This window comes from Camarhynchus parvulus, chromosome 2 (assembly GCF_901933205.1).
Source record: "Camarhynchus parvulus chromosome 2, STF_HiC, whole genome shotgun sequence".
Lineage (NCBI taxonomy): Eukaryota > Metazoa > Chordata > Aves > Passeriformes > Thraupidae > Camarhynchus > Camarhynchus parvulus.
Window position 1 is genome coordinate 117,086,952 of NC_044572.1, and position 22,997 is coordinate 117,109,948.

At 42.9% G+C, this 22,997-nt stretch overlaps 1 protein-coding gene across 2 annotated transcripts in view; it reads left to right on the forward strand.

Moving 5' to 3' along the window:
* The first annotated feature begins 3,030 nt into the window (after positions 1-3,030).
* TRIM55 (tripartite motif containing 55) overlaps positions 3,031-22,997 on the forward strand; it is a 37,361-nt gene continuing 17,394 nt past the window's right edge. Inside the window, exons 1-9 of one of the 2 annotated variants that reach the window (XM_030971019.1) lie at positions 3,031-3,325; positions 3,729-3,901; positions 12,143-12,308; positions 14,006-14,101; positions 17,961-18,194; positions 19,308-19,330; positions 19,427-19,551; positions 20,360-20,583; positions 22,441-22,728. In XM_030971019.1, the coding sequence (XP_030826879.1) occupies positions 3,137-3,325; positions 3,729-3,901; positions 12,143-12,308; positions 14,006-14,101; positions 17,961-18,194; positions 19,308-19,330; positions 19,427-19,551; positions 20,360-20,583; positions 22,441-22,728 (1,518 nt within the window). In that variant the 5' untranslated portion in view covers positions 3,031-3,136. The remainder of the gene's footprint in view (positions 3,326-3,728; positions 3,902-12,142; positions 12,309-14,005; positions 14,102-17,960; positions 18,195-19,307; positions 19,331-19,426; positions 19,552-20,359; positions 20,584-22,440; positions 22,729-22,997) is intronic. The other variant, XM_030971020.1, reaches the window with a different exon arrangement.

Sequence of the window (22,997 nt, forward strand, 5' to 3'; positions counted from 1 at the left end):
GTTCTGGTTATGTCAACAAAGTCACGTAACACTCCCAGACAAGCAATACTGAAAAAAAAATTTATTTTTTCTTGGTGATGGCTGGCAGACATCCAGATTTTCTGTCCAGGAGGAATGTTAAAGCAACTCCTCTTGCCCTTTGTTTGTCCCTTGAGAGATGGCTTGACTTGGTTACTCTTCAGAGGTGGACAACTGTGTGTGCTGGTGGCCTTCCCCTGCAGGAGTGGAAGGGGAGGAAGAGGAGGGGGACAGGGCTGCCAGGGAGAGACAGGAGGGTGCCAGGTTCTTTCTCAGTGCGAGTTCTTTGAAGCTTATCCTAAGTAGTCCCTGCTGAAGACCAGCGGTAGGATCTTCCTTTTTCTCCTCAGTGTCTTGGCCTTGGCTCTTCTCTTCCTCCTTCTTGCAGAGTGGTCATACAATGTGTGGCTTTCCTGCCATTTCTCATCCTGCCTTTGCAGGTGGGGTCAAACCTCTGCATTTCTTTACCTGTAATTTATTGCTGTGGTTCACCTTGTCAGAAAAACCTGTACTAATTTTTCACATGTCTGGAATACACGTTCCTGCCAGAAAAATATTTCAGCTCAGGCCTGGTTGCAAAAGGTGGGTTTATCTTTGTTTTGTTGACTCCTGCTCTTTGGTTGTGCTGTTTGGTGCCTGTTCCATGTCAGCATGCTTCAGCACACATAAGGGGAAAACCAGCAGCGCACTGTCCCTCACCTTGTTGTCACCAGATGTCCTCTGCAGATGCATCAGATGTCCTGCTCAGCCACTCAACAGAAGGCTTCTGGGGTTTACTGTGGGTAGGTATAAAATCACCAGAATCACATCCCAGAGGGGTGTTACACCCTGAGAGGTGCCTCAGTTCATTCTCCAGAGGCACAGCATGGCTTTTTTTGCATGCCATGAACACCCCCTTCCCTACATCAGCATATGCAGGTGTTTTTGTGTGCTGACATTTCCAGCCTTCAGCTTTTCCCTCCAGAATTTCTCTGTTTCTGCCTGGGCAGTAAGGTGGAAGTACCCTGCCAGATGAGGATGGCTTTCCTCATTTAATTCAGAGCCCCTTATTGAAGCAGGTTTTGCTGTGCAAGGGGCAGCTGACTCAAAGGAGGAGGGCGAGAATGAGGCATTCAGATTCCTCCAGATGCAAAAGTCACCTCTGACCCAGCTATGAGGGCAGGGAAAGAAGAGAAATATCTTCTTGCTGCTGCCAGGGAAGGCTCCCTGCCAGCCCTGCCAAAAGCCCCAGCTGTCCACAGCTCAGCTGCCAGAGCAGCTTCTCCCACTGGACTCCAGGCTCTTGTCCGCACCAGGCAGTCGAAGCAAAGGTGTGATTTCAGGTGGGTTTAACTAAGCTGTGACTAACTTCCCATGAATGCAAGACTTAGAAAAATCGATTTGTTTCTATGGGACTGCTTACAAATGTGTGTAAGTTTACACAGGGGAATTTTCAGCTTGTTGGGCTACAAATGAATACAGGAGTTCACTCAAACACTTAAGAAGCATGTAAGGCACTGAAAATAAAATAGTCAATAATGCATTTAATTTAATGTTACTTATTACAATTGCATGCAGAGGATAGTATTCATTTTCGTGCAGAAATCCATGAAAACCTTCACTTTTATATTTTCCTGAAGTGCACCGTTTCCAGACTGGTGTTGCATGCAGACTGAGGGCCCTGCTTTAGAATTGGGGGTCTGTCCCTGGATGCATGGGGCATTCAGTCAGCTGCTCTATTGCATTTTTCAGATGCTAGTCCTATACAGTCATAAGGCAGAATAAACATTAAAGGTTTCTACAAGACACTGAACTGAGAAACTATAGTAGTTATTGACTGAAAGAGAATAAAATATTCTGATTACATGTACAGTAAGGTGGCAAAGTGATTTTATACAGTAGTGTGGGGACTTTGGCTTAAATTTGAAGATGAGATATTTATTGCTTGTACAGTTGTGTGATAAATTATTGGCAACTAGAAGCACAGATGGCTTTCCCTTAAGATCAGGCATCACATGTCACAAATTATCTGGGAAATTGTCATTTTAAAAATAACTCTGGAACAAGTGCCAAGCTGAAAGGGATATCAGTGTCTAATAAACAAATATAAACACAGCAGTGCCCAAAACTAAAATATATTTGAATCAATCTATCAGAGAGAGAGCATATACAATTAGTACCTATTCTCTAGCAGCACAAATGAAAGCCTTTCATACTGTATTTCTTCTGGGTTTTTTCTCATCAGGAAATTCAAATGTTTTTCATGCATATTTAACCTGCCCATGGAGTTAATGTGCACAAATGGCACAAAGTCACATTGGATTTTTATGTTATATCATCTCCTGAGACCAAAATCTTACCAAAACAAACTTAGGCACAGTTATAGGCGGGCAATTTTGTTTGTCTGGTGTCAGATTATACCCTTTTCTGACCCAGAGATGGGGCAACTGAGAGGCTTTTTAAAAACTTTTATTCTATTTTCAGTCTCACGAGAAGGGTGAGACAATACAGATGTTATAAATCACAACAAGTCTGAATTGTCCGACAGTCTGGTTTTCAAGGTGGCGAGATGTTGACACCCTGAAGTGTTCAAGCTCCAGAGCAGCCATTGCTCCTATTGTTCTCTCCAGTAATCACACCTTGGAAAGGTAGGACCCTGGAGCCTCCCAAAACACATGGGCAAAATGACATCCTGCCTCTCATGGCCACAGCTGCCCACTGACAACAGAATGTCCATTAGGCTGCAGGATGTGGCTGCACAGGCTGGGGCAAGCCCTTCAGTCTCCATTGACCTGCAAAGATAAGGGAAGGGAGCAGATGGCCTTTGCTTATCACTCCCACAACTCCTCAAGGGGTGAAGGCTGCCATGTGTGAGTGAGGAGAGCCAGGGCCTTCCCCCCTCCCCGGCAGCTGTCACCTGTCCCAGCCTGTCCTGCTCTCACGCGCATATATGGGCACGGCAGGACGGCAGCTCGTGACGCAGCGCTGCTAAAAACAGCCCTGGCTCTGCTCGGCCCCTGGCTCAAACAATGTCCTCCAGCCCGAGCAGCACAGAGAGCCTCTGATCACAGACAGCCTTGGACTTATCTCAGGGGAAATTAACCCCAAAACCTCTCCACAAGGCCGTGGCCCTGAGTGCATGTCCTGGGAAAAGCTAGGGATGAGCACCTCCCTGAGCTACAAGTCGTTCTCCAAAGAGCAGCAAACTATGGACAACCTGGAGAAACAGCTGATCTGCCCCATCTGTTTGGAGATGTTCACCAAGCCAGTGGTCATCCTGCCCTGCCAGCACAACCTCTGTCGGAAGTGTGCCAGTGATATCTTCCAGGTAGGTTTCTTCCCACAGACAGCTCTGCTTCCCAAGCAGGACTGGCTGGAATGAATGGGAAACAACATTTTTTACAGGTTTTGGTAGATCAATTTTAATAGTCGGTGAGACACGGCTGGGGGGAGTGATTTCAGGCCGAAGTTGATGTATCTGGGTGCCAGGGCTGAGCTCCCAGCAGGTGAAAGTGCCACCTGTCGGCTGTGGTGACACAGCCGAGCGTGAGCTGAGGGACTGGCCCCTCGCCCAGCAGTCACCAGGTGCTTTCCCAGGGGTGACATGTCGGAATTACCCTCTCATTGGGCATAGTGACAAATGGTTTCCTACCATTCGGTGCTTTTGGAAGAGGCTTTCATGGTTTTTCACGGCCATACCTTCCTCTCCTTGTGCTGCTTGGCGAGAACAGGCCTCCAACCCCTACCTGCCGACCAGGGGAGGTACGACTGTGGCGTCGGGGGGCCGCTTCCGCTGTCCCTCCTGCAGGCACGAGGTGGTCCTGGACCGACACGGCGTCTACGGGCTGCAGAGGAACCTGCTGGTGGAGAACATCATCGACATCTACAAGCAGGAGTCCACAAGGTAACCAGGGAATGTGTGTCCTTCAGAGGACATGCGTGAGGTTGATTTAGTCACTTCTTTATCTCTTGGAAAAGCAGAAAGAGATTGTGCTGCCATGCCTCACTGTCTGCTGCACCATGAAGTCAGCTCTCACTGAGGACAGAAAACTGTGTCCAAATAGATGCTGAGCTTCCCTGCTTCCACTCAGAGCAGAGGATTGGGCCATATTTATTCACATGAGCAACACTTACCCATACAAGCAAGGCCCTTGAGGTCAGCACAGCTACTAACATGATTAAGGGAAAAATATCTTGGTGTAACATAATTTATTGCAAAAACAGTTCAGACAATTATTTGTGCGTTCTCATGCTAGAGAAGGGAAAGGATTTCAAATCTTATTAGAAAATCCTGAGGTACAGACAGTGCAAACAGAAAGAAAACAGAATTTCCCACAGAAGGTACTCTATATCATAATGCCAAATGAAAATTCTGTTAAAAATATCTACATTCCTGTCAGTTTGGGATGTGAACTTATGAAATCAAGTCTTATTTATGAGTCCATGAAAGAGAAGGAAGAGCGGTAAACAATACATTTCAGAGCTGTGTGGCTGTACACAAGAATCAAGACCTCAGGGCAGAGAAATAGGTCAATTCTAAAAAGTAAGATTACTCCTGAATGGTAATTTCTTGCATTTGATGTGTAATGGATTCAGAAACAGAAAAAATGTGTTCTCATCTTTATTTCCTTGGGATGGGTGGGATTCATGGTACCACTGTGGAGAACTTAGCTGGGAGGAAGGTGAAGAAGACAATCCTCTCCCTCTACTTTGCTCTTATGAGATCCCACTTGGGATACTGCATCCAGCTCTGGAGTCCTTAGCACAAGAAACACATGGACCTGCTGGAGTGAGTCCAGAGGAGGGGTACAAAAGTGCTCAGAGGGCTGGGGCATCTCTCCTCTGAAAGAGTTGAAGTTGTTCAACCTGGAGAAGAGAAGGTTCTGGGAAGGGCTTAGAGCACCTTCCAGTACCTAAAGGAGGCCTACAAGAGAGCTGGAGAGGGACTTTTGACAAGGGCATGAAGTGATAGGCAAGGCTTTGAACTGAAAGACAGTAGGTTGAGATTAGATATAGAAAGTCTTCACTCTGAGGGTGGTGAGGCACTGCCACGGTTGCACAGAGAGGTTTCGGATGATCCATCCCTGGCAGCGTTCAAGGCCAGGAGGGATGGGGCTTCACACAACCTGGACTCGTGAAAGGTGTCCCTGCCCAAAGTAGAGGCGTTGGAACTACAAGATCTCTCAGGTCCTTTCCAACCCCAACCATTCTATAATTCTGTGATTCCATGATGGAGTTAACCTGGCCCCAGTTCACCAAGCAAGAAGCTCTCACCCAGGGAAACTGGTTTTTTGTCGCCAGCATGGATCCTTAGAGTTGGTTCTGTATGGCAAAGTGTTTTGTTTACCTGGAAGGTGAAATCCTGGCCATGCTCCCTGACAGTCTGCTGATCCCACCACAACAAGGAGCTGGACTTCCCAGGGACAGAGAGATGGCATCACTGGTGCAGGTGGACACAACCAACAGAACCCAGTCCCTGGGATGGCTGAGGACGCTTCCTCCAGTAGAGGAGGACAGTCACCAGTAGAGAGAATGCTTTAAAGCCTGACAGTGGCTTTGGCTATTCTCAACTGCTTGAATGTCTCTGAGGACTGTGGCAGCTGGGCATAGGTTGGAGCTCCAAAGCACTGGAGAGCACGAAGTTGGCTTAAAATTGTCCTTTCTGCTGCCCTTTGCGCTCCGTGCCAAGTAAAGGTCAGCTACCCCCGTGTGTGTCATTGATACTCAAACATTATTTTAGTCAGGAAAATCTCGGAGGAAATGAATCAACAAAGCTGCAAGGGTGGACTTTGTTTTTGATCAAATAAGCTGGACATGTGTGGCCTCATGTCTTCCTTGGTTTTCTTTTTTTCAACTCACAGTTGTATTTAATAAGCAAACAAACAAACAAACAAACAAAAGGGCAGGTCCTCTTTCCTGTGTAGTTCATGGGGAATTGGAACAAAATACAGTAAAGTAGAAATGTGAGAATAGATTTAGTAGATATTTTAAAAATTGCACAAAAGTAAAACACATGATGAATAAAACGGGAGAATAGGAAAAAAACTCAAAAAACATAGATTTGCTTATATATTTGTCCAAAAGATTTGTTTTTTAAATCTGTTAAGGTGCTTATTTAACCTTCACATATGTCCTCAAAATGAAAGTCAGTGTCAGGATTACATAGGAGCAGCAATGCATAGCCGCATTATCTAAACTATTCAGCCCTTTGTGGGCCTCAGCTGCTTATCTCCCTCTGCCTAACATTCCTTGGGCTGCCCTGAGAATGTGAGCAGATCTTTCATGGCTTCTCCCAGTGCTGTCCCACTGAAAGCAACAAGTCAAGGAAAATCAAGTCTTCCCCACTTCTTCCTTTTATACCAGTCTCTTCCATCGTGACAGCTGAGGTCTGGCAGGGATACATAGGAAGAAGGGTGAGATGTGATCTTTGCCTCCTTGTTCTTCCCAAGACAACCCCTCACACTGGCAGCATGTGTGATTTCCAGACACGAACCTCTTCCCATTTAGGAACCTCTTCCCAAGTTCTCCTGTGGGTATAATTCACTATAACTGCATGTGCCAGAATGAGGCCAGCTCCCATCTGCATATAACATGAACTTAGAGTAAAGGGAGAGTAAAGGGGGCAAGGGAGCAAGATTTGACTAGCTTGTTTCAAAAGGTTTGGTTGTTTTAATTTATTTTATTATTTTGTAGTTGGACTTTCTATTTGCATTACGGAATTTGGTTTCTTTTTAAATAAAATCTGGGGCAGGAGCTGAACTGAGGTTGGGAGAGTCTGCCTAAGCCCTCATATGCAGCCCCTCCTATTACTAAGTATCACATCATATGGTCTTTTATCCCATTGCTCATCAAATTCCAGCTGATGGCAGCATAGCCTGTTGCCCAATTTAGAATGTGTTAGCAACACAACGGAAGAATTCTTTAGCAGGAGGTGGCTTGCAAAAAGCTTTAAAAGACAGCAAAGGACTGAAAACAGTGGAAACTGAGTTGGCTAAATATTAAACCAGTCTTTGAAAATCTGTAGGCTGCTGATCACCTAAACTATCTGAGGAACATCAGGATCCCTGCTGTCACCAGGAAAGGGTAGCAACAGGAGGCCGTGACTTTTTGTGAAATCTGGCAGGTTCTAATGATCTCAGCTGGCTATTCCAGATCAAAAGATGCTTTGGGCTTTGTTACCTGCTGAATCCTGATCAGGGAAGGTCAAGCACTCTTTCTGCCTTGCACTTACCAGGGAGAGCCTGAGGAACAGGCTGTCCCTGCAGCCCCCAGCACAGGTGGAGCAGAGTGTGCAGCAGGGACCAGGCTGTGCTGAGAGCAGCCTGCATGGGCTCTGTGATGGTGCTGATGTCCTGCAGGGCCCCATAGCCAGCAGCGCCAGAAGTATCTGTCCCTGACACCCCTGAGGTCTTAGCCCAAACTCCCAGGGCACGGTGTGTCTCTCTAGGCCAGGTGGCAGGGGCGTCTGGGGATCTCAGACGGGCTGGGCCAGGGAAATTTGCTCCCTGAGCACAGGTCACCAAGAGAGGAGGAGCCCCACAAGCTGTGCAGTGAAAGAGATGAGGAGTGGGATCATCTGGATCTTCTCCAACTCCCCACGAGACAAAGCCCTAAGCTCATCTGCACCAATAGTTTTCTTGGGCTGGGCATGCATGATAGTAGTGTAACAGAGCTCCAGGAATCCTTATGTCCATATGAACTTTTACAGCCTTCTCATTTTTCAAGCCCCATTTCTACCCTGGGTATTGGTGGGCTTTTCATTGCTTTTGAGAGAGTCCATCACTCTAGCTGATTTTCAAGGACCACCTTCCTCCAAGGTCAAAATTATCTATCCCCATATACAGAAACTCAAGCAATGGTGACAAAACGCCTCTGTTGATTAAGAGGGAGCTCCTGATTAAAAAAAATCAAAACCAAAAACACATTAAAAAGAAGCAAAAAGAAGATGGACAGGTGATTCAGCAAGATTTTGAGACACTCCCCAAGCACATGCAGATAAGCCAAGGTCCGCCTGGAACTGATTATGATGAGGGACATGGAGGCCAATGAGAGCTTCTACAGCTGCATCAGCAGCAGAAGGAAGATTAGGGAAAGTGTGAGTTCACTACTAGACAGAGCAGGGCCTCATGTAACGCAGGATGTAGAAAAGGCCAACGTACTCACCTTCAGACTTCACTGTTCTGTTGAGTTTTATAGAATCATAATACCCTGAGACCAGTGGGAAATTCTAGAGCAAGGAAGACTCACCTTTGGTGGAGGGGGATCAGGTTAGAGAATATTAAAAAAAAATAAATTGGACATCCTGATGGGAGGCATCTATAAATGATGAAGGAGCTGACTTATTGCAAGGTCATTCTCAATAATCTTTGAAAGGCAGTGGTAATTGGTACATTTTCCTGTATACTGGAAGAAAACAAATGTTCCTCCAATCTTAAAGGAATGCAAGAAGGAGAATCAAGGGAACTACAGGCTAGTCATGCACACTGATCCCTAGAAAGTATTTCTTGCAAACCCTCCTGGAAACCATTTCCAAATATACAAATGACATGAAGGTGATTAGAAATAGTCAGCATGCATTTATGAAGAGGAAATCAGCATGACCAATGTGAAAGCCTTTTATAGTGAGATGACTAACTCAGTGCATGAGAGGAGAGCAGTAGATACTGTTTATCTAGACTTTAGACACTGTCTCCTTTGACAGAGTGGACAGTGGAAAGTGAACTGTACCAAAAACTGGCTGTACTACCAGACTCAAAGGGTTGTGGTGAGCAGCATGAAGTCAGGTGGAGGCCAGTCATTAGCATTGTATGCCCAAGACTGATACTGTGGCAAATGCAGTTTCATATCTTTACTAATGACCTGGCTGTGCCTCATAGAGCCATGCAGATCCTCTCCATCCCCCGACCAGGTGCAGACACCAGGCAATGTGATGCCACAGAAAGGGCTACAGCTGTCTTAGGATCCTCATTAAAAACACTATCATAATTGGATTCAGGACTTCAGTAGAGGCCTTCTTGTATTTGAAAAAATCCTACAGAAAACATGCTTTCTAACAGCAGTTTTCCTAAGGTCTTACTATGCTCTTAATTAAAATGTGCTTCTTTATGTGTCCAGCAACTTTGCACTGCCTCACCAAGTCACAGGCACAGAGTGGTTGAGATTGAAAGGAACCTCTGGAGGTCATCTGGTCCAACCCCCCGCTGCTCAAGCAGGACCAGCTGGAGCCAGTTGCCCAGGATCATGTCCAGATGGTTTATGAGTATCTTCAAGGATGGAAACTCCACAACCCTCCTGGCAACCTCTGCCAGTGCTCAGTCACTCTCACAGTAAAAAAGTGTTTCCTGATCTTCGGAGAGTACCTCCCATGTTTCAGTTTGTGCCCATTGCCTCTGGTCCTGGCATTGAACAGTGCCTGACTCCATCCTCATTACACCCTCCATTCAGGTATTTAGATAACCAAAGGTATTGATAAGATCAAGGTCATTGTTAAGGTTCCCTTTAACCTTCTTTTATCCAGGCTGAAAGTTCCAGCTTTCTGAGTCTTTCCTCACAGGAGAGCTGCTGTAGACCCTTAATCATCTTCAGGGCCCTTTTCTGGACTCCTTTCAGTATGTCAGTGTCTTCATGTACTGGGCAGTTCAGAATAGGACCCAGTCAGTTCTTCAGGTGTGGTCCAAACACAATTTCAGTGGGAAAGAATAAGCCTCTGGCAGTCAAAGAGGCTTAGCATATCAAAGAGAAGAGTTCAAGAATGAGGCCACAAAGGTATCAGGACATTTTAGCAACCTGACATTTCTCCGGTCACCAGCACAGCTGTGGTGAATCTTTTCTGTAACTAAAGCTGTGCAGTAATTTTCCTATCAGCTACTCTTTAATCTCCCATTTCAGAAGCAATCTCCATTTTAAACTTAGAGGTCATGTTTCAGCCTTTGCTACCCCAACACAGATCTAAAGGATCCTATCTGAAGTCAAGGAGTGGTGTGCTAAAAATCTCTCCTTTTGCACTGCCTGGGGAGGAGACTATAAATCTGTTTATTTCTACTCTTCTGACACTGTCTTCAGGGCCCCACTAGTTCAGGGAGTTCTGCCAGGTTGCTTCCAACTCTCCGCGGCACCTTTGAAGGTTGGCTGCTGCTGGCTGAACTTGCTTGACACCATCACCTTTTTGCTCTGTGTAATGTGTCTTTCATGCAAGTGGCACCATTCCAATGTCCAATAAAATTCTAGTAGTTTCTGGCTCTGATCTTGTAAATATTTGCAGGAAGAGCTGCTATCTCAGGCTTAATTAATCACTTTGAAATTCATTGTATTGCACTCACACATGGGCCCTCCCACTGGCGCACTATGGCATGAATCTATCAGGGGCTGTTTGCAGTAATCTGCAAACAATGTAAAGCATCTTTTATGGAGGAGACACACCTCTTTTGACTAGCATTGAAACAATGCTTGATTTGACAAAGTGCCTTATGTTAATGAATGCTGGAAATCTGACCCAGATAATACAGGCGTTCTCCAGAAGTGTTTGTCTTGTTTTATTCTGGTATATCACGTTATATGGCAGATTACAGATTTTCCTTATGAACCCTTTAAATACCAGGGCACACTTGAATTTAAAAAAAAAAACTACAAATGTGTGAGACATTTTGTTTCGTGATAGATTTTTTTTCTAATGCATCTTACTGATCATATTCCATTCCCTTCAGGAGAAAAAATCTGTACTTTGTCATTAAAAAATGCCATATCCACTCTACCAAATGGTGTGGAAAATCTCTACTGTAATATTATATAAAATAATTATTTTTCCCATACATTTTAAGCTTTAATAGAATGGCTGGTTGCCTCCTTTCTACAGAGCTCTGTAGAAAGGCTTTAAAAAAGGTTCCTATGTAATTTCATTAAATTCCATAGTTTCTAATGATGAAAAAAATACTTATTTGATGCCATTGCTAGACTTGCTACAGGTAAGTCGTAGTTCTCTTTCTAAACAGTAGCAGAAGGGGATAATGGTTTGTGCTGAAAATATTTAACATCGTCACAGTAACAGTGGTGGCTTTTGAAGGCTTGAATCCCAGACACACTCTTTCCATCAGTCTACTGGCCTCTGTCTTCTGTACCACATGCTAACACTCTCATGTGTTTGCCATAGATGTGCTCAGGGTGCTAAGCCTGAAGTGTAGGCTCAGGAAAGCGCCACCCTGCCCACACACACCAGACCAGAGCCATCACTTGCACTGGGAATGTTGGTTAAGTGGCTCATCTGAAGGAGGCTACAACTAAATTATCCTAAGATAGCAAGGTTGTGCAGACTCGTGTGTATACAGCCAAATGGTTTTGGTGAAGAGAAGATCAGACTGAGCTATAAAGTGGCGACAGTTCCTGGCTTAGCACAGGAGAAGAACAGCTGTGTAGGCCATGCCTTTTCTTCTGGGTACAGATGAATAAACTACTGCTAAAACATTTGACACTGTAAAGTTAGACACGTGCCACCTGGCCAAAATCAATTTGGGTGACACCTTTTTTTGGTTGCTGGCCTAATGTATAGGCTGTAAGGACCCAGTGCTGCTTGATATTGACAGTCCTGACCAGGACCTCACAAAGCTCAGCAGCAGAGATTTAGAGTTACGAGCCTAAAGGTTCATCAGTATCTTCAACTCTTGCTTAAAGTCAGTCTTCCTCATAATAGCTTTGCTGCATTAAGCCAAGTGCACAACAATTTGCATGATGAACCAGAAAGAAATTACATATGTTTCATATTTCAGACAGATGTTAGATAACATGCTAATTAAAATACATGAGTAGTCTGAGTCCAGGCTTGGTGAGGTTATTTGAATTTTTAAATATGAGCAAGCATTCTGTCACACTCCCAGTCACATTCCTTATTCATATGGGAATTCCCATATGAAGTCATGTTGCTGTCTTGTCATCACATCATGTTGTGTCATTTGAGCTGTATTAAGCTGTACCATTAAGCTGTACCGTTGTCTCTTTAGTCATCCCATGGGGCAGGTTTAAGTCCACTCTGTCTATTCAGTCAGCCTTGGATGCTGCTATACAAATGTACCATATTTCATGCTAACACTCTAAGTGGTGATATCAGAAATTCATGAGCACCATCTTTGTTTTAAACAAATATTTTCTTTTGCAGACCTGAAAGGAAGTGTGACCAGCCAATGTGCGAAGAGCATGAAGATGAAAGGATTAATATTTACTGTTTGAACTGTGAAATGCCCACCTGCTCCTTGTGCAAAATCTTTGGTGCTCACAAAGACTGTCAGGTTGCTCCTCTCACAAGTGTTTACCAGCAACAGAAGGTAAATATCTTTTTGTTTCTCAAAGTACTTGAAGAAACTGACAGGACCATCAACATGAAAGTATTCCCATGACCTTCCTGCGAGTTTCCAAAAGGGTCTGGGGTTGCCTTTGCCATTCGTGTGTGTGACTGAAAGGCTGCTATAAATCTGTAGAAACTGTTTAGAAACACAGGAGAATAAATTTATGAGAGATCGCACAAAAAGATACTACAATTTGTCCCAGTTTTGATATGGAGCTGAGGATTTCTCTTTCGAGTTCCTAATCCCTTTTTTGCAGTTCTTTTAGATGAGACAAACAAGTGGTATTTTGAACACTAAGAACTGGAAAGAGAACAGACCATTTCAAATCAAATAGTTATCTGTCAGACACTTTTACATTTAAGCATGCCATTTTTAAGAAAAGTTAAGTGAAAAACCTCCTCCTGCAAGTGAATGAAGGAATATTCAATAGTTGGCAGCACAGGATGTACCTAACATCTTCTGCCCTTGCTGTCACCAATAAAAGACTTGTTTATTTTTAATACAGTGTTAATTTAAAACCTGACTCACTGGGTTATCCTCCTGAGATAAACAGCTCATTTTTCTGGAAGGCCCCAGTGGGGCAAGCAATCAGACAGGCCAAGTTTGCAATCCCAGCCTCCAACTTCGTCACACAGATGCATGTGTGCATGTAAACTACAAATGAGGAGTTACTTTAGGAAAGGAGTTAAAAACATCCTTTTCAGTCAAAAAGAGGTGGGAGAATAAGGAGAAGTTTTTTGGACTGAATCCATGCCCGCAATCACTCATTTTCCGTGGAGATTTGCAAGCTGTGTCTTCCTTTCCAGAGTGCCTATGGATAGGGGCTGTCATGCCCAAGATGAGAGGCATAACCTGGAGGCTGCAGGTTGCATGCTTCAAAGGAGCCTTTTCAGAGCTGTGAAGGCCTCAAAGGAGCCTGTACAGAGCTGTGGAGGCCATGAACACTTTCACTACAGTGGTGTGCCAAGGGCCCCTTGCACTCCCCATCACCCTCCCCAAGTTCCCTAGGACTGGCTTCGTTGTCTCTTTTAGGGATACCTCACAGTCATCTCCATCTCCACACTCAGGGATTATTTACTTCCTCCACTCATTTCCCTCATGCCAGTGGCCCAGCCTCTACCATCTCCTCCTTTTCTCCTGTCCTCTCTCACCACAACCCCAGCCCCACTGCCTGCATGCCGGGGACTCTGTAACACATTGGTCACTCCAGGTCTATGGGCCACCTCTTCTCTACTCCAAGGCCAAGAGCTACAGTCTTCAGGGAAATACCACAGTGGTGTGGCTAGAGCCAGGAACTGGAAAAACAACACCTCATGAGTCTTTTCCCTCAACAAACCCAAGGGAAATATTTGGGGCCTGTCTTGAAACAGCACTTCAGACAAAAGCATCTAGAATAACTTTCTAGAACAAAGTGCTTTCCTCTTTCCAAACCACAGTTTCTTCTCTATTAAAAATTCCAAAATGTCTGTGTTTTCATAGAGGGAGGAAACAAATGTCAAAATACGAGCAGGTATCTTGTGGGCACATAAAGCTCCAATTTTTCTCAGTTCTGGTGGAAAGATGAAGTAATATGCTCGGTATGCCTTGTTTGTCCTCTGCTCCCCACTGTTAGATGTGTCACCCTGAAGTGTGACAGCACCTAACACCCTTCTGCTTGCTCTTCCCTTGCTGCCTAGTCTGAGCTGAGTGATGGCATTGCAGTCCTGGTGGGGAGCAATGACAGAATGCAAGGGATTGTCACGCAGCTGGAGGAGACCTGCAAGTCGGTTGAGGTAGGTGCCACCTCTTTAAATGCAGTTATTTCAGTGTGACATTACATGTTTTAAACTTCTGGTAATGATCATTCTTCAACAGACCTGACTTTACCCAAATGCATTCCCACATTGTTTCACTAAACCATTCCTCATGGCTTTGTACATTACCAAGATGTACTGCCTTAACCAAAGGGTACATCCTGCTCAGCACCTCTGACCTTTGCTATATGGTGGGGGGTAAAGAGTAAGGATAATCCATATCAGCAAGTCTTGCTCAATATTCTTAGTGGAATAGGATCTCACTGAAGTTAAAAGCAGATCCACAAAATGCCATCAACTCCCAGCTCATTTAACATCTAAGATCAGATTCTTAGATTTACATCTAAGACCATCTAAGACCTTTACATGAAAGACCAGTTAGACTGAAGTCTGACAGGTCCTGTGAACAGAGGCTTAGTCTCAACCACAGGCACAGCATGGTTCACAGGTATGTCAGCATTTGTTCTGTTTTGGGTCGCTTTGCCTTCTGCACAGAAGTGGTGTTTTAATATGGTGTCCTTAAAGGGGTCTTGTTTTGTTGCTCATGGGAGAGAAGAGTTTGGATTCTTACTGGACTTTCTGGTGAAGGCCTCACTCTGGAAGAGTTGGAATTAGTTTTGTGTTATTCAATAGCAGAAGTGGCTTTCACTTCCTCTGAGAGCTTTACATCAGCAAAGCAAATATAAACATCAGGTTTGACCAATCTGAGCATCACAGAAGAATATGCTAAAAGGAGTTCATATGAATTGATTTTGTGATCAGAATTTGATGAAGCATCTAGTGAAGGAGTTGCATCCCTCTCAGCCCAATTAGAATTATATTGACCCTTCAGAGATGGAGCAGAAAGGAGGAATGGTAAGGAAAAATAAGTAAATCCAAGATGTACAGATTCTACCTAGTAAAAACAATTATACAATCCATGTACACAATTCCAAGCAAGAAGGAACAGAAAATATCTGAGTTTGTTTCAAAGAACACAAACCCATTGGCCCAAGTAAAAGAGAGAGCACATTCATGGCAGTCAGAACTTTGTAGCTGGGAAGCCTTCACACTGCAAGGATGAAATTGGCTGCTATCAGGACTTTGCAGACAGAAACAAGCCTTTCAAGTAGGTTAACTGCAGAAATTTGAATTATACAAAAGCAAAAGCTTACACTCATTTAAGCTGAACTAGCTGAACCAGAAACAAATCTTCAAACACCTAGTCTGAAGTATGGAGAAAACACTGTGCTAAAAATACCTTAAAAAATACAAAAGTTTCTGAAACTAGCTTCCTCAGAGTCATCCACTCACTCAGTTTAAAATCTAACCTTTAAAATCAAAACCTGAAGAAAATGCAGCCATTTTACCTTCTGATGTTTTATCAGGCTTTTCACATTTAAGGTCAAAGATTGCAGAAAACAGATCTTAGAGTTTACCTTGACCCTTCCATGTTACATTTCAAGCAAATCACATTTCCTACTATGTAAGAGCTTTGTCTGAATTGACATCAGTTTGTCCTTGAAGACAAGAAACTACAGCTGGAACTCAGAAATGTTTACACATGGAAATAACACAATCCAGGATTATCTCTTCTTTCTGCTTAACACTTTGTAGAGAACAATAAATATCTGCTTTAGCAGAAAATATATGATCATTTTACATTTAGCTGGAATAAGTAATAGCCTCCAGTTCTACATTTAGCCACTGCTCCTGTCCAACCTTAAAAACCAGAAAAGCAAAAAAATACTTGTACAGCTTTTAACTGATTGAAAAGTCAACCTAATTCCCATATTATACTGAAAATTGAGAAAGGAAGTTAAAATGCTAAATACCAGAAAACTATAATCAATTATTAGGTTCTGTTTGGCTCTGTAAATGAGTCTAATAACAAAGGTAAAATTACAGTGTTTTTTCAAGTGCTAAGAGCATAGGCCAGTCAATACAGGTCCTTTGGAACAAGTAGTGAGATTCATACTCAGTAGCAAGGACTCCTTTCTTTTTGATGTAGCTATGCTTTAAAAAACAAAAAGGCTGAGAACTTTTTAGAATGCAAAGTCATGTATTTGTTAACCTCTTTCATTACACAGAATCTGATTAGAGTAATTCCATCAGGCAGAGGCTTCATATGGGAACTTTTTATGCAGAAAGAGAATATTTCAGAAATATTTCAGCATTTGCAGTTAGAAACCTGTTTTGCACTCTCACTCATGAGATTCACAACTCTGTAATATCTGCTGGCAGGAAATACTATCTATTAGTGCTTAAAGACAGGGAAGGATCTCTTTGGGCACCCTGCTATCACTTGCTTGCTCTTCTTCCCCTAACATTTGTCCTGTGTCAAATGACAAAGATAGCACACACCTGTCTCAAAATTAAGGTTGTTTTCCAAGTGATCTGAACGACATCTCATGGGGAGAAAGCTAGGAGAGGAGTGGGAGAAGATTATTTGAGGTCTGAACATAGAAGGACACTCAGAAACCATGACCCGCTTGGTTTGAAAACTTCCTTAGCCCCGCCCTGTAATTGCACTAATCAGGAATTTCTGGTAAGTGACAAGGACTCCTAGAAGGGCAGGACAAGCCTGCACCCCCTGCAAGGAGTGCCTGTTTAGCCTAGCCCTCCTCATTGGGAGGCAGAGGTTGATACTTGGCTCAATGCATCAAGATGTGCATTCAATCCCCTCTCCACCCTCATGTAGACAATGATTTTTAGCCAAATGCAGATCTTTGAAAGGCCTTCTCTTTTGAATGATACAGAGCTCATGATATCACTTACAGGAATGAGCTCTGACTGGAAGTCAAGAAAAAAGTGGGATTCTCTCTGATCAAGTACTGTGAATAATAAGTCTTATCACTACTTAAAGTTCTGTGGGGCTGTTAATAATCCTGTGCTGCCAGAATCTTAGCATTATGCCTCAAGGGACAAAGATGAGGAATCAATTCAGCCTCAGTTCCTAGGAAAGAGATTTAAATAATCACCACCATCCACAACCAGGTCTAACCACAATAAAGTCATGCCCTGGGGCACACAGATGACTCAAGTACTTCTATTTGGTAGACCTTAGACATTATATATAATCTATCCCCAATTTCCTCCCCATAAATCCTCCTTCACAAGTGCAGTCTGTTCTTTTGAGAGAGCACTCAATGCAGCAGTCATCAAACCCATCCTCCTAACTCAGTGAAAGATGCTGCTGTCTGCTTGGAGGGACAATAGAAGTGTCTCAAGAAACGATGTGAAAATCAGTGCCTGAACATCCGGTTGGAATCTGATTCCTCCTTCTTGTCTTTGTCCTTCTGTCACACCCCATTTTCTTTGCAGAACCTCTACCTCATTCAGTGCACAGTAAATGGAATATAATGGACACTTCTTGTCCAAATAGAGTCTAAGAGGGCGTATGTGAAAATCCAGCCCAGCCAGGACTGTTCCAGGTACTCTGGCAGAAAAAGAAAATTCTCCAGAGCTGTTTGAGATGCTCGCTCCTTTTAAAACCATTCTGTTCACGCAAATGGACCCAGCTGCTAATACGGTGGGAGCTTTTACTTTTTCTGCAGACTTTGATGTATCACTACAGACATCATAAATACCTTTTTACTTTTTTTAGCAGACTCACAAGTTATACAATAACCTGTTTGGGGGCTTTCAGTGGCTTGAAACTCAGAGTTTGAGGAGAGTTTTTAAACTTTTGTTCCAACAGCTTGGACTTTGAAAATTATAAAAGTCTCTGGGGTCATTCAGAATCCTTTGCACTTTTCAGAAAGAGGAATTTCTTTGATGAAAATGCTTCCAAGTAACTGTAAAAATAGAAACCCTTTTAAGAACATAACATGTTTAACATAAACCAAATGATTCACAGGAATGCTGCAAACGACAGAAAGAACAGTTGTGTGAAAAATTTGATTATCTCTATTCTGTACTGGAAGAAAGAAAAAATGAGATGACACAAATAATCACTAGAACCCAAGAGGAGAAACTGGAACACGTCCGCTCCCTGATGAAGAAGTATGCGGATCACTTGGAAGCTGTGTCAAAACTGGTTGAATCAGGAATCCAGTTCATGGAAGAACCAGAAATGGCCGTGTTTTTGCAGGTATAAAGTCTATAAATAGAGACAGAAAAAGAATGATGGGGTTATTGATATATTATTTAAGCATTTCTCAATTGTAGGCCCATTCAGAGTTCATTTCTCTTCAAGTGATCATGTATACAAACTCATTTTTTAAACACCTGAATCAGCTCAGACAAATAACTACTCTTCTTGTGAATAGTATCCAAATCAAGAACGCGAGTATTTGCTATTTGCAACAAAATATACTATCTTGTGTATGAATTTCTGGTCCTCATAGAAGAAATAGGAATTCAAACATTTTCCAGGTAATCTTTATTTTCCCACCAATACCATGGTGGGACAATATGTTCATGTGTACATGATCTTCTGAGAATTATAGGTTTCATTTGTAAATTGACAAAATTATTAACTTTTCAATAATTTGTGTGCTAAGCTACATTTTGATACCTTTACTTTTTTTTTCTTTTGTTTTCTTACTGTAAAGTTAAGAGAGATGAGTAGGGAACCATTAGCAGCCCATCCAATGAATTCATTGGTGTAGAATTTCTGTCTTGCAATTTTACAATTCCTCTATATTAAAGGCTGGAAGAGCATTTTCTACCAAACAAAACTAAACTAAACTAAAAAAAACCAAAACAACCACAAACAAAACCAAAATAAAACAGTCAACACTTACTTTCATCAAAAAATTGCCTTTGAAGAGTACAATATTCTTCCGAGACAAATAGAATTTTGTGTCTCCAAAAGGATGCCCTTGGAGATATAGATATGAATAGTCAAATATGTAATTACTGTGACTAAAGAGAGTAACAAACCAAATGCTTTTCACCATGAACACAACCAAAAAAAAAGAGGAAAAATATTTCCATTTCTTTTTTTTCCTACCAACTGTGCATATCTCCCACCATATTCCCATTTTAATTAAAACATCTTTGAAGAACTGAAGGGTTTACTCAGCTGTATACTAATTGCCATCCAAATTTCATCTCATTTCTAGATGTCATGGCTGTCACTTATTGAATTCTTATTAGTGCTTTTAAAAGCTGCCATTTTAAGAATTATTTCTGAATGCATAAAATCTCTGAAAAAATGGAATCATTTAAGAAGTCAGTTATTTCTTTTTTGTTTCCACAGAATGCCAAAACGTTGCTACAAAAGTAAGTATTTAAACTTGAGACTCTTGTTTTTTATAATCACTTACAATTTATAAATTTATCTTCAAATCCAATGCCAATAACCAATCTCTATTTTAGAATTACTGAAGCTTCTAAAGGATTTCAAATGGAAAAAATAGATGATGGGTATGAGAATATGAACCAATTCACAGTGAACCTCAGTAGAGAAGAAAAAATAATACGAGAAATTGATTTTGACAGAGGTATGTAATTTATTTCACCAAAATTTCTTTCTTATATAGCAGCTATGTGTGATTCACATGATACTGAGTAGGAAACCTCAAATCAGATATTTCTCTCTATGCCAAAATGTAACCAGAGCATTATGTATCAATTATAATCAAATCTAGGTTTATTTTTTTGAAGTGCTAGGATGGCCCTGCAAATTTTTTAGGATAACTAGTGTGATTATATTAAAGCAAATGCAGTGCTAGAGGCTGGAAACAACCTGAGCCATGACTGCAGACCACAGGATTTGTCAGATGGCACAAAAGCAATGGTTTGACCAAGTTTGACAGTCTGGTTTAGGCATGTTGGTATCTCACACTTCCAGTCATGCATTGCAAAGCACTGACCCAGTAAGGAATTATGAGGACAGCTTCAATGGCATTAAAACAAACATATACCTAGAACTGGAAGAAGGACTTTTTTTCATGACAGATTGTGCCAGATCCCAGGCAGCCTCTCCCCAAAACGTGCAGGGCTGTGCTGCACATTCCTCATGAGGATAACTGCATTGACAGGAATTTCTGTCCTCCCTCTCATGGAAAGGGCCAGCTTAAGATTTTAACCAGCATGTGTGTTCAGTGTCTTCCCTGCCCCAAAGCTGGCAGCTCCATGGCAGTGCCCAGTCCAGGCTGGTGGGAGCAGGCTCCTCACCAACACTCTCTCTGCCAGGCAGAAGATTGTTGGTGACTTTGCCATGCAATTGCAAATGGCTTTTTAATTACCTAAAGACTGAAGCCGTCTTCACATGGTGCTCATCCTGTCCTTTTACATGTGTTCTGTCAGAGGAGGAGGGAGAAGAAGAAGAGGAGGAGACAGAGGATGGTGAAGGCTTGGGTGAAGTCCACACAGAGTCATCAGGAGAGGAGGAAGAGGAGGAAGAGGTGGAAGAGGAAGGGTCAGAGGAAGCGCCACAGGCACCTCAGCAGGACCCTGAAGCACAGAGTGCAGGGGGAGAGCCCCTGGCTGAACCCACTCCAGCGCCAGTGCTGGCTGCCCCAGCTGGTCAGGTAAATGTCTGTGCTGCCCCATTGCCCTGCCAGCTTTGCTGAGTGCACCTGGCAGAGCCAGAAATGCTCCCCTGTGTCCTGTGGGCACCATGACTCAGGAGCAGGGCTAAGGGAGTCGATGCACTGGAGGGCAAAATTATTTATTGCCCTTTTACTCATATATGCAACTTTACTTCAGCATATGCATGTGTCACTTGATAAGCAAAAAATTAGCTGCTAGATAAATTAAGATATATATGGGATACATGAGTGATAAATAAAAACGACTCCATTTAGGAGTTAAGTGCATTACAACGAATGTTCTGCTTGCTGTGATTTAACTCAGACTAACTGTTATAAATGAGATGATTGTTAAAATATTTATACCAAGAGAATTTGGCATTCCCTCTAGATTTAGGAAGATTTCCACCACCAGTTTTTAGATTATACTTCTAATCTGTTTTCTGTGAATGGCGCTTGCTGCCTTCTGCTCTGATCATCCTTGGGATATGCCTAGCTAGATGCAGGAATATCATACACCAAACAGGAGAGGAAACTGCCTCTTACAACCTAACAGCAAACAGGTTCAGGGTGTGAATATTTTAGGCCAACACTTTTCTTAGGGAATTTGATTAGAATGAGACTATAATTGCTGCATATTCTAAAAGATGTACATTGAAAATGTGCTTCATCTGCTACTTTAGTTTGCCTTGCATACCATTAACTTAGCAAATTCTCCTCTTAGACAATTTACTCAGTGAAGTTGCTGAGGGGTAAAGGCTGCTGTGAATATATTTGAGGAGGCCTATGTGAAAACAAGAAAGCACACAAAGGATCCTTGATTGTAGGAAGCTCCCTACCTAAAACAAGTGAAAATAAATATTATAGATTCATTCTTTCTTTGATCTAAAAACACGTGTGAGTTTTCACCAGTCATGTCATGTGATGATGCTCTTAAATCAGGCTTTACTGATTGAATCAAAATTTGAAGATTTGCTCACTTAACTAAACTTTTGTTCCTTGACTGATGCAGGGTTTTATGCAAACAAGAACTAGGCATAAGCAATTCTGCCCACCAACAAGAATTCTCTAATTTCTAAGGCTTAAGTTAGAAAGGTACAGCATGCTGCTCTAGAAATTGTAAAATGCCATTAGGAGATAGTCAGGCGTGGAGTCAGACACGGTATGTGGGTGTTGTGGTGTGGGGGATACCTGTATTTGAGTTTTTGCCTTCTGGTGTAAAAAGGCAAAGCAAAGATGCAGTGGTGATAGCAGACCATGTGTGCAGAAAGCCCAAGAGCTTGATGCAGGTAGAGGTGCAGTTCATCTGGCTGCTCCTCTTCCTGGCAGAGCAACAGTGCTTGGCTTACAGCATTGAAGGCAAGGCTTGTGGGCAAATGCTTCTCTCCAGTATTCCCTTTATTCTGCTGCTTGTATCAACAGACTCCTTGGCAAAAGTGTTGTTCTTAGCCTAAAACCCAACAAGCCATTTGAAGGTACCTACACCTGTCATTCATGGCTGGTACAGGTTCATGAGACTCTCATGCAGAATTTAAGTTTTGAGGATTGAATTGAGGGTTTATCTGAATTGAGGAACCCCTTGCTCGTTCCTTTCTCAGTTAGCACCCCCTTCCCAGCTAGTTCTACCCTCCTGTTCTATTTTTGGGTTCATTTATTTTCTTTCTCTTGTCTGTGTTATTCAAATGATGGTTGCTTTTGCTTTGCATTTTGATTGCAATTCTTTCAGATCATATTAGTAGGACAAACCTATGCCTTGCAGTGCTATCTAACAAACACAACACACAGAACAATGTGACTACAGCAGGAAGGTAACGTGGTGCACTCTGCTTGTTCTTCTCTTTATCTGTCCTGCTTAAGGATGTTGTTGTGACACCAAGTGGTTCTCAACAGACTCCCGAGTCTGACACTCAAGTGCCGGCCCCAGCAGAAACCACGGATCCCTTGTTTTACCCTAGCTGGTATAAGTCCCAGTCACGGCAACCAAGCAGTCCAAGCTCAACCCCGGTGACTGGGCTGGGGAAAGTAGGGACTCCTGTTTCTCTGGAAACAAGTGCAAAGAAGGCAGAAGCCCTGACAGCAGCAACAATCGAGGAGAGTGCAGCAGGGAGTGGTAAGGAAAGTAATGCCACTGCAGCGGCGTCCAAGGTCAGTGCTCCCAAAGTCACCCCAGAGGGCTGGGATGTGCAGCAGGGTGGGAACAGCAATCTTAAGGAAAATGTGGCTTCATTTTCCTCTGCATGCTAAAGAATAAGAGCAATTTCAAACATGTGAAAGCAGCACAAACTGGATTTGTAGATGGTTTCAATGTGTGACAGGCTGACTATAGCTTCGAAGCAGCATGCTGGTGGTTGCTTGTGCTTACCTGCCAGTGCACCTTGCTTGTGCCAGCTGTTATCCAAATTACTCACACACAG